Here is a 12,500-nt window from a genome sequence, read left to right on the forward strand (position 1 = left end):
AAGATCTCCCCGGTGGTCAGTCCTGACTTGTGCTAGCCTGGTAAACCCTCCCACCGGAAATCTCATTTCCATTTGATTCCAGGAGTGAGTCTGGCATGAAGGCTTGTATGGGCGTTTCTAGCGCATTACCAAAAAAACGAGCCTATCAGCTTCGTCGCTCATCGTTCTGTGATTGACAGCAAAAGTTGGCCAATCAGGTGGCGAGTTCGAGTGAGCCCGAATGGACCCGAGTGCAGCCTGAGTGCAGCCGACAAAACACGAACGGCAGCCATTGTTGTTGTGCGATGTCTTCCACTTCTTACTTTCGGTTTTAAAACGCTCTCAAACTTCTTTTTTGAGGCACGGAATTTACTTTTAAGATATCGTTTGGATAGAATTTAGTTGTTGTTTAACTTCATATATGTGGTCAATGAATCATGACAGAGCCTATTTAAAAATAAAATTTCAGAGAACCGGCAGGGCGGGCAGTGACACGCATGTATCCGAATAAGGCAACCTATTTTGGGCATGGCCATCTCAAAAGTCCTGTTGCGTCACATTATTTCTGGAGGTGGTAAAAATGCACTGCAATTGGCTGAAGGGGAATCAGAATCAGAATCAGAATCAGTTTTATTGTCACATCACAGGTTTACAAGGTAAAACAGTGGGTGAAATTCTTTTTTGTACATCGTTCCCATCGCAACGTTAGTTTCCATAGAAAGAAGAGGGGGGGGAGAAGAAGAGGGTGGGGGGTAAGTGGGAAGGAGATCAAAACAAGAGAGCAACAGAAGGCCAGACAAGTTATCTACATATTTACAAATTACCTGAGATAATAAAAACTAAAAAAAACTAAACTAAGGTGCCTGAGCATAGCAGCAATGTATTGTATACTGTGCATGTTATACTTATACTGTGCATGATAGACAATGGACGTTAAGGTGCTTAGAGGAAAAGGAGCACAATAAAAAAGACCAAAAAAAGTCAGTGCGTTATACAAGGGATTAAGGTGCAAAAGGTCAGTGCGTGTCCACCTAGAGTGGACCGACCCTAGTATAATCCGCAGGTAGCTCCATGAGGGAGTGCAACAAAAAGTCATTTGTACCTGGTGTAGTCCACAGGTGTGTCCGAGGGGGGGCTAAAGTCCAAGTCATTGTCCCTGGTATAATCCACAGGTGTGTTCAGGAAGAGCCAGAAAAAGTCTGCGCTGCCTGTTGTCAGGCTGCTGAACAAGGCCTATGCCTCATTCAGGCTTATGCCCCATTCAGCATTCTGACAGCAGCCGGATTGAAACTACACCAATACCTGGTGGTGGAACTCTTGATACTGCGGTAGAGCCCCTTGCCCGGTCGCGGTCGTTGTAGGGGGTTGAACAGTCTGTGACTTGGGTGGTGCTTGTCCTTGATGATGCGCTTGGCTTTGACCACGCACCGCTTTTTGTACAGATCCTGGAGCGCTGGGAGCTCGATTCCCATTATCCGCTCTGCCGATCGCACTACTCGTTGTAGGCTGATCTTTTCTCGGGCAGTGCAGTTCCCGTACCAGGCCGTGACACAGCCTGTTAGGATGCCTTCGACAGAACTGTTGTAGTACAGCCTGAGGATGCGACGTCCTACTCCGAGCTTCTTCAGGCGGCGGAGCCAGTACAGTCGCTGCTGAGCCTTTTTCCTCACGTGTGTGGAGTGCGTCTCCCATTTGAGGTCCTCCTCGATGTGTACTCCGAGGAACTTGAACTCGCTGACCCTTTCCACTGCAGCACCGTCGATGAGGATGGGCGCATGGTCTCTCCGCGGCCTCCTGAAGTCCACGATCAGTTCTTTGGTCTTGTCGACGTTAAGAGAGAGGTTGTTCTCTCGGCACCAGCGTGCTAGTGATTTGATCTCCTCTCTGTAGTCAGACTCGTCGTTGTTGACGATTCGGCCTATCACTGTCGTGTCGTCCGCGTACTTTATGATGGTGTTGGAGACATGTGTGGCTATGCAGTCATACGTGTACAGGGAGTAGAGGAGAGGGCTCAGCACGCATCCCTGGGGTGCTCCGGTGTTGAGGGTCAGGGGGTCGGATGTGATGCTGCCCATTCTCACCACCTGATGTCGGTTGGACAAGAAGTCCTGTATCCAGTCGCACATGCTTGGGTGTAGCCCTAGGTCTCTGAGCTTTTTGTCAAGTATTGCTGGGACAATGGTGTTGAATGCTGAGCTGTAGTCCACGAACAGCATACGTACATATTTGTCCTTCAGCAGCTTGTTGTCCATGTGCGAGAGGACGGTGTGGAGAGCCATGGCAATAGCGTCGTCGGTGGATCTGTTTTTGCGGTATGCATACTGCCACGGATCCAGCGAGGCAGGTAGCGTGGAGCTGATGTATTCCCTCACCAGTTTCTCGAAACACTTGCTGACGATCGGGGTGAGAGCAACAGGTCTCCAGTCGTTCAGGCATGTCACTTTGGCCTTTTTGGGAATGGGCACAATGGTTGACATTTTGAACCCTGCAGGGACCACAGCCAGGGAGAGGGAGAGGTTAAAGATGTCAGCGAAGACACCCGCCAGCTGGTCTGCACATGTCTTAAGGACCCGGCCTGGAATCCCATCAGGTCCGGCTGCCTTGTGGATGTTGACCCGTGTGAAGGCTGTACGCACTTCTCTCTCCGAGATGGTTAGAGGGTTCACCTCTGCTGGTGCTGCTGATGGCCCCGCTTGGCTGCCGCGGTTGGAGCTGATCTCAAACCGGCCGTAGAAAGTGTTCAGTTCGTTGGGGAGGCAGGCAGGCGGGTTCACCTCGCTTCTGGTTCTTGTTTTGCAGTCTGTCAAGGTGTGTACCGCCTGCCATGTGCTCCTGATGTCGCCATTGCTGAGTTTGTCTTGCATCTTTTTTGTGTAGGCCTTTTTCGCCTTCCTGATGGCGCTGTTTAGGGCCGCGCGCGTCGTGTTGCGCGTTTCCACGTCGCCAGATTTGAAACCAGCATCCCGTTCATGCAGATGTGCACGTACTCCGCTGTCCATCCATGGTTTCTGATTGGGATAGATCCGAACTGTCTTTTTTGGGACTATGTCATCTATGCACTTACTGATAAAGCCAGTGACTGAGTCTGAGAGTTCGTTGATGTTATTCCCAGCGGCGTTCTTACACATCCCCCAGTCAGTCTGGTAGAAGCAGGATTGTAGCATAGCGTCTGTGTCCTCAGACCAGATTCGGATTTCCTTCTCAACGACCGGCTCCCTTTTTAGCCTCTGTTTGTAGGCAGGTAGCAGCTGGATGGCGTCGTGGTCAGAGCTTCCTAGCGGTGGGCGTTTGTATCCATCCTTGAAGGGCGTGTAGCAGTGGTCAAGAATATTGTCACCACGGGTACTGCAGGCGACATGCTGGTGGAATTTGGGAAAGACCTTTTTTAAGTCTGTCCGGTTGAAGTCGCCTAGGCAGATGACTGCGCAGTCCGGGTGGCGATTTTCTTGTGCACTGATCGCCTGGTGTAATTCCCTCATAGCTGTGTCCTTATTAGCTCCAGGATGAATGTAAACAACGGCTACAATCACAATGCTGAAGTCGCGTGGTAGGTAGAAAGGACGGCAGGCTATGATTAAAAGTTCAAGGTCTGGTGAGCAGTGACTATCTAGGATTTTAACATCTTTGCACCAGTTGTTGTTGATCAAGGCACAAACTCCCCCCCCACGTTGCTTACCGCTCAGTACAGGGTCTCTGTCCTTCCTATACGCGGTGAAGCCAGGAGGAGTGATGGAAGAATCAGATGCTAACTCCGTTAGCCACGTCTCTGTTAGCACAACAATACAAGTGCTCCTCGTCTCGGCGTTGTATTTAACGCGCGCCAGTAAGTCGTCCATAGTGGTCACTGTTCTTGATTCACACAGAGATCTAACGTTCGCTAGCAGGATTGAAGGCAGTGCAGGTTTATATCCACGTTTTGTTGTCCTTACGAGGAGACCTGCTCTTGTCCCTCGTCGCCACGGTCTTTTCCGTCGCCTCGGGTAACTTTTTGTTCCAGCCGGAACAAAGGGAACCCCTCCCCCCTCCCAGCCGAGTGGAAGGTTTTCGGCAAAAAAGTCCGGAATTCTGTGTGTAATCGCTGTGCTGATGTCCATAAGTGCTTGTCTGTCATAACTCCTTAGACACGCGATGGTGTAGGGAAAAAGGAGAAGGCTAAAAAATACTAAAAAGATGGAAAAACGTTGCGATGTTACGGAGCGCGTACGAATGCGGCCGTCCTTCATGGCGCTTCCAGTAGAGTAGGGGAACAACGATCATTGGCTGAAGGGGTTGTCAGTCAACGGTATTACTCCCTCCCAACTCCAGCCCACAGCCAATATTGCAGAATGGGCGATCATGCCAGACTCACTCCTGGAATCAAATGGAAATGAGATTTCCGGAGGGAGGGTTTACCAGGCTAGACTTGTGCTACTTTAACCCATTAAGACCTGAGACCGATTCTACAAATGCTTTCTAAATCGGTAGTTCTCAACGTTTTTCGTGCCAAAGACCCCCCAAAATGATATGCATTAGGTCACGGACCCCCATCTGAAAATGTTTTGTGCCAGGGGACCCCCAGAAGAGAAGATTTGTGTTTAAAAAAATCAAAAATCTTTCTTTTAAGATTTCTTTTAAATGTTCAAAAATAGCAGATGTACAAGCTCGTACAAGCTTGTACATCTGCTATTTTTGAATAGCCAACCCATATTTTTGTGGGTTGGCTGGTGCAGATTAGTTCTCATAATGGGGTCGGGTGAGTGGCGGACGGGTACTAAAAAAAAAACCCTGACCCATGCATTACTGAACCATTCATCAATAAACTTACTTGGTCAGTTCCGGTTGGAGAACATCCAGGATTCCTCCTACGATTCCTCCGCTCTCTCTCTCCCCTACGAGGAGATGGGGGGCGTCCCGCCATCCCCCGGCTCTGAGCAGCGCCCCCATCAGCTTGGAGGCCGCCTCTCTGGAGACGGGGCTGGACCACGGCTGCACCTGGAAGTAGGGAGGAAGTGATAATGTGTACAGCATGTGTTTGAGAGGGATCTTTTATCATAATTCACTGTGGAGGATTTTCTTGTCATTGTATTTTCATTATATCTGTTACACCAGTATTTCCCAAAACAGTGGGTCAGACATGGGACCCATTTTTGGGTCATAGACCATTTTTTATGGGTCGCCAGTAAAAATCCTCTTATTTTTTTGTTGTGCGTTGTGAGCTTGTAGATCTGCTATTTTCACTAGTTTGGGACCAGTGGTGGAAAAAGTACTCAAATGTTTTATTAAGTAAAAGTATCAATACTGCAATGTAGAAGTACTCTGTTACAAGTAAAAGTCCGGAATTCAAAATGTTACTTGAGTAAAAGTACAAAAGTATTGTATTGGTATTAAAATATACTTAAAGTACCACAAGTAAAAGTACTAAAATGTTTGAAAATAGCCGATCTACAAGCTCACAACATGTCGCATCGCGACGCGTTGTGAGCTTGTAGATCTGCTATTTTCAAATAGCCTATGTACAGAATAGGGATAAAGTAGTTAATGTATGTTTTTTAACGTAATCATTTATATCTGCAAAGTAACTAAAGTTTTAAAATAATTGTAGTGGAGTAAAAGTACAATATTTGCCTCTGAGATGTAGTGGAGTAGAAGTAATAGTAGACAATTGGAAACACTCCAGTAACGTAAAAGTACCTCAAAAGTTTACTTAAGTACAGTACTTGAGTAAATGCACCTAGTTACTTTACACCACTGTTTGGGAACCACTTGAGTTACACTGAGTGAATGAATGGCACACAGACCGCTGCTGTGACTTTACCTGGAAGTGGGTGACAGCGAACACGCAGCAGAGCGGGGCCACGGCATGGAGTAACGAGACGCCTTCTCCTTCACCCGTCTCCAGGGAAGGCAGCCACCCTCCCAGGGCGTCCAGCAGGGCAGTCAGTGCGGAGCAGACGGCCAGAGCCCTGCTAGGGACGGGCTCGTAGCAGCCGGCGGGCAGAGAGCCGCTGTCCGTCTCACAGAGAGGCAGAGCGGCGCGGGCTGTCACACTTTGGACCAGACCTACGTAGGCTCTCTGCTGCTGCTGCTGGCCCTCACCTAGTAGTCCCTCACCTAGTAGGCCAACAAGCATGACATTTTAGTGGACGATTAAAGGTAAGGTAGGTGACATGTTTTTGGTTTGAACAAAACATTTTTGGTTAAAAGGTTAAAGCTCTATATTGTGATAGTAATCATTGCTATAGAGCGTGTGTTCAGTAACAGGAGTCTCCACGTCTCTAAAGCTCTTTAATACACAGAAAATTCATTTTCAGGGGTAGAGGACAAAATTTCAGCCAATCAGGAGAGAGTACCCGTTTATCAGCTTCATTTTTATAGTGTTCCAGTTCCAATTTTCTCAGCTCATTTCTTTGTGTCATCACTTCCAATTTCACTTGTTTGATCTGTATCCTGACTGAGTTCTCCATTCTGATTGGACAAAATTGGTATCACGACCTGAAAAGGCATTTTCTGAGCTGGAGAGACAAGGAGACTCCTGTTACTGAACAGACACTCTTGTCAAAAGCAATGAGTATAGTACTTACCCTACCTTTATATGTACATAGAAATGACTGACAATTAATCAGTAGTACCAATAATCAAAATAGATAATACATTATGGCCTATATTGAATAATTTCATACTTTCAAAATGTATTAAAAAATGTTGCTTGTTGATCGGCTATTTCTGCTATTTTTGAAAATGTTTGAACATGTATGATTTAAGATTTTTCCAACATGGAAACGATGATGATTATACAAAGCCAATTATGATGCTTATACAAAGCCATTGCGATTATTCTCAAATAATTGGGTTCAGGCGATTACGAAATAATTGTGAAAGGCGTACCATCACCTTGATTGGTGGAATCGAGAGTGAACAGCCAATGAGGATCACCCGTTCTGAACAGCTGCTCCACGAGGCCGATGGCGGCGTCGGGGTGGGAGGGGTTCTTCTCTGCTGCACCAATCAGCAGCCTCTCCTGGAGAAGGGCGAGGACCTCTGTGATTGGAAGACCACGATGTGGACCGTCAGGGGAATCAGAGGGGAGGGAGGAGAGGAGAGATGACAGGTCCATTCAGAGGCTGGAGAGAGAGAGAGACAGGGACAGAGAGAGAGACAGAGAGAGAGAGAGTCGGAGAGATGGAGACAGACAGAGAGAGACGGAGAGATGGAGAGAGACAGAGACGGAGAGATGGAGAAAGACAGAGCGACGGAGAGATGGAGACAGACACAGAGAGATGAGTTACACTATGGACCAGAGCTGATTGATTGAATACTTTATTAGTCATAAATGTAAACAGCACGTGGTACAGTAAGACATTAAGGCTAAAAGGATAACACAAAAACAGTCCTGGGAACTTGTTACTTATTATAATGATCAACACTGAGGATTTTAGGATTGTAGTTTGGTCCTCCTAAAAGGACGTACGTAAAGTTTGTAATAAGCTGGTCTACGAGGTTTTAAAACATAATTTGTCAATAAACCAGTCAATTAGGTTATAATGTATTTGTTTATTAACAGTGGATTGCATTGAATCACATTGCTGCATACAATGGTTATAGCCCTGAAACATGACTGCCATATCATGACAGTCATGGCGGAACTTCGAAATGGTTTTGGCACTTAATCCATTTACAACCCGTACATCTACATAAACATTCAGATTTCAAATATAAAGTGCTGACCCCACGGCCATAAATGTAACAAGTTGAAACGGGTGGGTCTAAGGACCCGTTTCTTCCGTATTCTTCAATAAAAAGCATTTTAATTCGATCAGTGGCCATTTTCTTCGAATTTTCTCCATATGCTTTCAAAAGCGCGACCCTATCAGTTGGGAGGTGTATTGCAATCTGATACATTATAACGCTATGAGAAAATGTCCGCCGATCGGACTTAAAATGCTTTTTATTGAACAAAACGGAAGATACGGGTAGTTAGACCCACCCGTTTCAACGTGTTACATCCATGGCCGTGGGGTCAGCACTTTATATTTGAAATCTGAACGTTTATGTAGATGTACCGGTTGTAAATGGAGGAAAAAGCCAAAACCAGGTTTATGTTCCGCCATGACGCTTGTGACAGACGAGCGTCATGTGAACCATGGGCATGGCTAACAATGGTTAGTGATGATCTCCCAGCTTCTTACGGATATCTGTAAACTTAATAGTTCAGCTTAAAGCACAACATTAAAACGAGCATGTTTATTATTATTATTATTATTTACCTTTGATGTTGTTTTCTTCACAAACAGCAGAACTCAGAAGTGCAGCCGCAGCCAACAGTCGGACATCTTAGCGGGACGGACCATGTGTTGTTCCGGACCGAAATATGTCCGACAGTATAATGGTTCACCACTAACAGTTCCTACCATCCAGTCAGTGGTGGAAAAAGTACTCACATGTTTTACTTAAGTAAAAGTATCAATACTGCAATGTAGAAATACTCTGTTACAAGTCAAGGTCTGGAATTCCAAATTTACTTTAGTAAAAGTACAAAGGTATTGGTATAACATTTTAAAATGTACTTATAGTTCCAAAAATAGAAAGTACTCATTATGCAGAATGTCTAATTTGATTTCACAAGACATTTTTCAAATGCATAACATTTATACAAATCTTTTGAAAGTAGACGATCTACAAGCTCACATTTGCGTCGCATCGCGAGCTTGTGGATCTGCTATTTATTTGCTATTTATTTATAGGGCTGAAGTGGTTGTGTGTTTTATAATGATAATCAAAATCACGTAGTAACTAACTAAAGTTTTCAAATAATTGTAGTGTAGTAAAGTACAATATTTGCCTCTGATGTAGTGGAGTAGAAGTAAAATAACTGAGAATTGGAAATACCAAAAATGCCTCAAAATTTTACACCGATTCCCTTAATGTACCAACTACTCACTGAGATTAGTTGTTAAATGAAGGGAATCGGTGAAATAATGACATCAGCATTACCAGAAAATATAATAAGAGAAAAAAAAAGAAAGAGCAGACATGACACTAATTAAATATAATCAATGAATGGGGGGGGGGGGGATTTCCAAGTTCATAATGTCTAAGTGATGATATGAACACAATATAAAATCCTGAGTATGAAATAAAAAGACAATATGATTGATAACACATACTTTTATTATCATCACAAGTATCTTTGTATTGATTGATTGAAGTATTTATTAACAAAAATGCATGTAAATACTTGTATTTGTACATATCTGTCAAAACTTTAAAACACCAACAAAAAAATCTCAAAAGCTTATTTCCACTGTCATCCTTTGATGACAAATGTGTGTGTAAACAATGCCATGTGGATTGTCCTCCCCAAGCCCTCTTCTCTTCCAACATGAAAGATGACCAGCACCCGCTTCCATTTCTTTCAATCCGGGTTGGCTACCCAGGCCCTGCACATTTTTTTAAGTAAATCCTAGCCAATGGGAATGAAATATTACATTTGTGACTGATACATCTTGATCAGATGACTCCAGAGATAATGTGTATACCGATTTGTGTGAGATTTGGAGTGTTTTGAATAAAATGCTGAATGGCAGAAAATGTAGTCAGGCACAGATAGGCAGGGCCTATAAGGGGAGTTGCGGCATGATCCAAAGAATCCAGAAGAAAAGAAAATGTTATCGGCTCCTCTCTCTATACCTCCTTCCTGCTCTCCCATTGGTTCTGCAGGAATAAACTACAGCTGCCTATTATTTATCTTTCCATCCCTCCATCCATTCACACTTTCAACCCCCTCTCTTCATTTCACCACCTGTCCTTCCACCCCCCCCCCCCCCAGTCCGTCATCGAGGCCAAACAGGAAATTAAACATCAGATAGTACTGTACTTCCTTCCTGTTAACTTGAACACCCAGAGCACTCACAGACACATTAGTATTCGATTGACTTTCATTCAATCATTCATTCATTCATTCATTTTATGCACCACATATCAAAGTCCCAGAAACCGGGTTCTTTAAATCAAAGCCAACGACTGTTCTGTTTACTGATGCCTTTTTATGTTTTGTTTTTTATTGGTTCTTTTTTATAAATTTCTTGTGTTGTGCAGTGGAGGGTGGCGATTCAGGCGTCCCGACTCCCGAGTTGGTGTTAGTCCACACCCTCGCATTGAATTGCATCTTGTGTTGCACAGTAATTACATTTCTATTCTATTCACTTTTTAAAAGCTATTTTTTATCCCCCACCCCTTGGGACATTTATAAACATGCTTAAGACCCATCTTTTCACAGTAGAGTACTCCTAGGTTCACTTGTTGTTTTGTGTGTGTGTGTGTGTGTGTGTGTGTGTGTGTGTGTGTGTGTGTGTGTGTGTGTGTGTGTGTGTGTGTGTGTGTGTGTGTGTGTGTGCGTGCGTGCGTGCGTGCGTGCGTGCGTGCGTGCGTGCGTGCGTGCGTGCGTGCGTGCGTGCGTGCGTGCGTGTGCGTGTCGGTGGTGGAAAAAGTACTCACATTTTTTACTTGTGTGACTGGGTTGTTGTTGTCCTAGTCTAGTCTTCTTTGTCTTGTCCTATGTTTTTCTCTTGTCTCTTTCCTTTCTCTTTCTTCAAACCGTGCCCCGGGCCAGTGTAATAACTGGATGGGGGGGGGTGCACTACAAATCCCGCCAAACCTATGAACCGTTGTATTCAAATGTTCTTTCAAAATGTGTTTCACTTTGATTTGCCTTGTTGTTGAAATGTTCTACACAAATAGGCTTGCCTTGCCTTGTATTGCCTCTGATGTCTTCTTAACTGTAAGAACGATGTCATCTTTACCGTAAGAGCATCAACAATAATCCCATTAAACTCAACCTGGATCACACGGCTTTACGAGTAATCTCTGTGTTGGTCGTGTGTAAATCTACTATCACACATCAGACAAACAGGGCAGATGAGAGAGCCGCCTTCAGGCTTAACACAGACTTTAATAGAAACAGACAGGAAATATACAGGTGGTGATATTGAATGAGGATGGCAGGCACAGAACGTTGGACATTTGGAATGTTCAGGGCCAAGTTGTGGAGTTTGGGTTGTAAGCTGCATAAACATGGACAAAGACTGATTGTATATGCAATCTTTTCCTGTACCTTAAATCTTTTGTTATTGATATATTGAATGTCCCATGATAACCTCTTTTGTTTCTCTGTAAGTTATTTTTGTTGTTGTCTTGTTCTTTTCACTTTCTGTGTCTTGTGACATAGACAAAATAAAGAGTTGTATGACATGTGTGCCATTCCTAAGCCAAAATCACAAAAAACACGGCCCAATCACCAATGTGATTGACAATGTGAAGGAGTGCTCGTTTTGGTTCACGTGATATTTTGTCCACCTCGGCTTTGTCAACTCGGACGCCACGCTTGTCGATGTGCTATAGGCCACTGGCTGCCCAGCGTGGGCACTCGTTCACCTAGTGGCTTACTCGGGCGTGCCACACGCCTCAAGGTCTCGCTGTGTCAGCGCTCCAGCTTGTTCTCACATGATTTTAAAAGGTCATGCATTTGGTGTAAAGACGCTGACTAAAACAAAACAAACTCTTCCCCCAAAATAGTTTTACATGGGAATGACATATGCGCAATTGGTATTAGCTTCTTATTTTAATTTAAAAGATTTAATTACAAGTTTGACGTTTAGTCAGGTATCGGTTACAGTAGTTGTTGGACACGCAGGACCACTCTGCTGGCCTCTCCTTCAACCTGATTGGTTGGTGTAACACAAAGTGACTGTGATGAGCAGGGCCCTTCAACCGAAGTTAAAGATCCTCATTTTATACACCGTTGTACGACAGTGTGGCTTGACCAAAAACAGCGGACTTGGAATGTAGGAGTTGAGGCATTCAATCTCGTTTGACTCGGTTCACCAGATAAATATTGTGAAAATAGCAGATCTACAAGCTCTCATTGTTGCTCTATGTGCGTAGGCTTTGAGCTAAAACATGTAGAGCAATATTACTATTTAGGCTTGTTTTTTAGATTGTATTTTCATTATTTCAGCATATTTTTGGAGCCGATTATTTGGAGTTGAGTTTGTTTGCTATCTTAAACATTACATGAGTAAAACAATGTAACATGCTCATACAATTCTTCAAGTGTTCATTTATTAAAGGAAAACCATCACAATAAATCACATTTGCATTTTACTACTTACAGAATCACATTCTGCAGGATTACACTGCAGGCTACATCTTGCAAGTAAAACAGAGAACTTTGCCCTATATAACAAGGATAATAGTTAACCAGTGTTTAACAACTTAAACCCTATATACTTCATTGACCGGAGTCCCACAGGGGTCTATACAAGGCCCCTTCCCTTTTTCCCTCTACACCAAATATCTTTGCCGACAGTAGCCGAAATACAAGATCGCGTTATGACGCGTTGTGAGCTTGTCGCCCCGGGTATAGAGGCGCTAGGGTTCAAGTGCTTAACATTGCATGTAAATTCTGGCAGACCCTCCACGAGCTTTAATGAGAACGGAGGTCTGTCGTCAACAAGAGGATGAGTTTGGGTGTAATGAACAGCGCG

General features: G+C 44.3%; 2 protein-coding genes and 1 long non-coding RNA gene across 4 annotated transcripts in view; all 3 read right to left on the reverse strand.

The window, feature by feature from the left end:
- Positions 1-8,293, reverse strand: part of tti2 (TELO2 interacting protein 2) — an 18,764-nt gene extending 10,471 nt beyond the window's left edge. The window contains exons 1-4 of one of the 2 annotated variants that reach the window (XM_080433161.1): positions 8,223-8,293; positions 6,850-7,079; positions 5,774-6,069; positions 4,784-4,950 (exon numbers count right to left, since the gene is read on the reverse strand). In XM_080433161.1, the coding sequence (XP_080289287.1) occupies positions 4,784-4,950; positions 5,774-6,069; positions 6,850-7,072 (686 nt within the window). In that variant the 5' untranslated portion in view covers positions 7,073-7,079; positions 8,223-8,293. Of the gene's footprint in view, positions 1-4,783; positions 4,951-5,773; positions 6,070-6,843; positions 7,080-8,222 lie in introns of both variants that reach the window. The other variant, XM_080433160.1, reaches the window with a different exon arrangement.
- Positions 1-12,500, reverse strand: part of LOC308089548 — a 204,518-nt gene that overhangs the window by 151,492 nt on the left and 40,526 nt on the right. The window lies entirely within an intron of this gene.
- The window catches only part of slc18a1 (solute carrier family 18 member A1), a gene marked incomplete at its 5' end in the record, with an annotated part of 21,792 nt that continues 21,515 nt past the window's right edge, over positions 12,224-12,500 (reverse strand). Inside the window, one exon of the mRNA XM_080432623.1 lies at positions 12,224-12,500. This exon is cut by the window's right edge and continues 168 nt beyond it.

This window comes from Gymnoscopelus braueri, assembly GCF_963280865.1.
Source record: "Gymnoscopelus braueri genome assembly, chromosome: 7".
NCBI lineage: Eukaryota > Metazoa > Chordata > Actinopteri > Myctophiformes > Myctophidae > Gymnoscopelus > Gymnoscopelus braueri.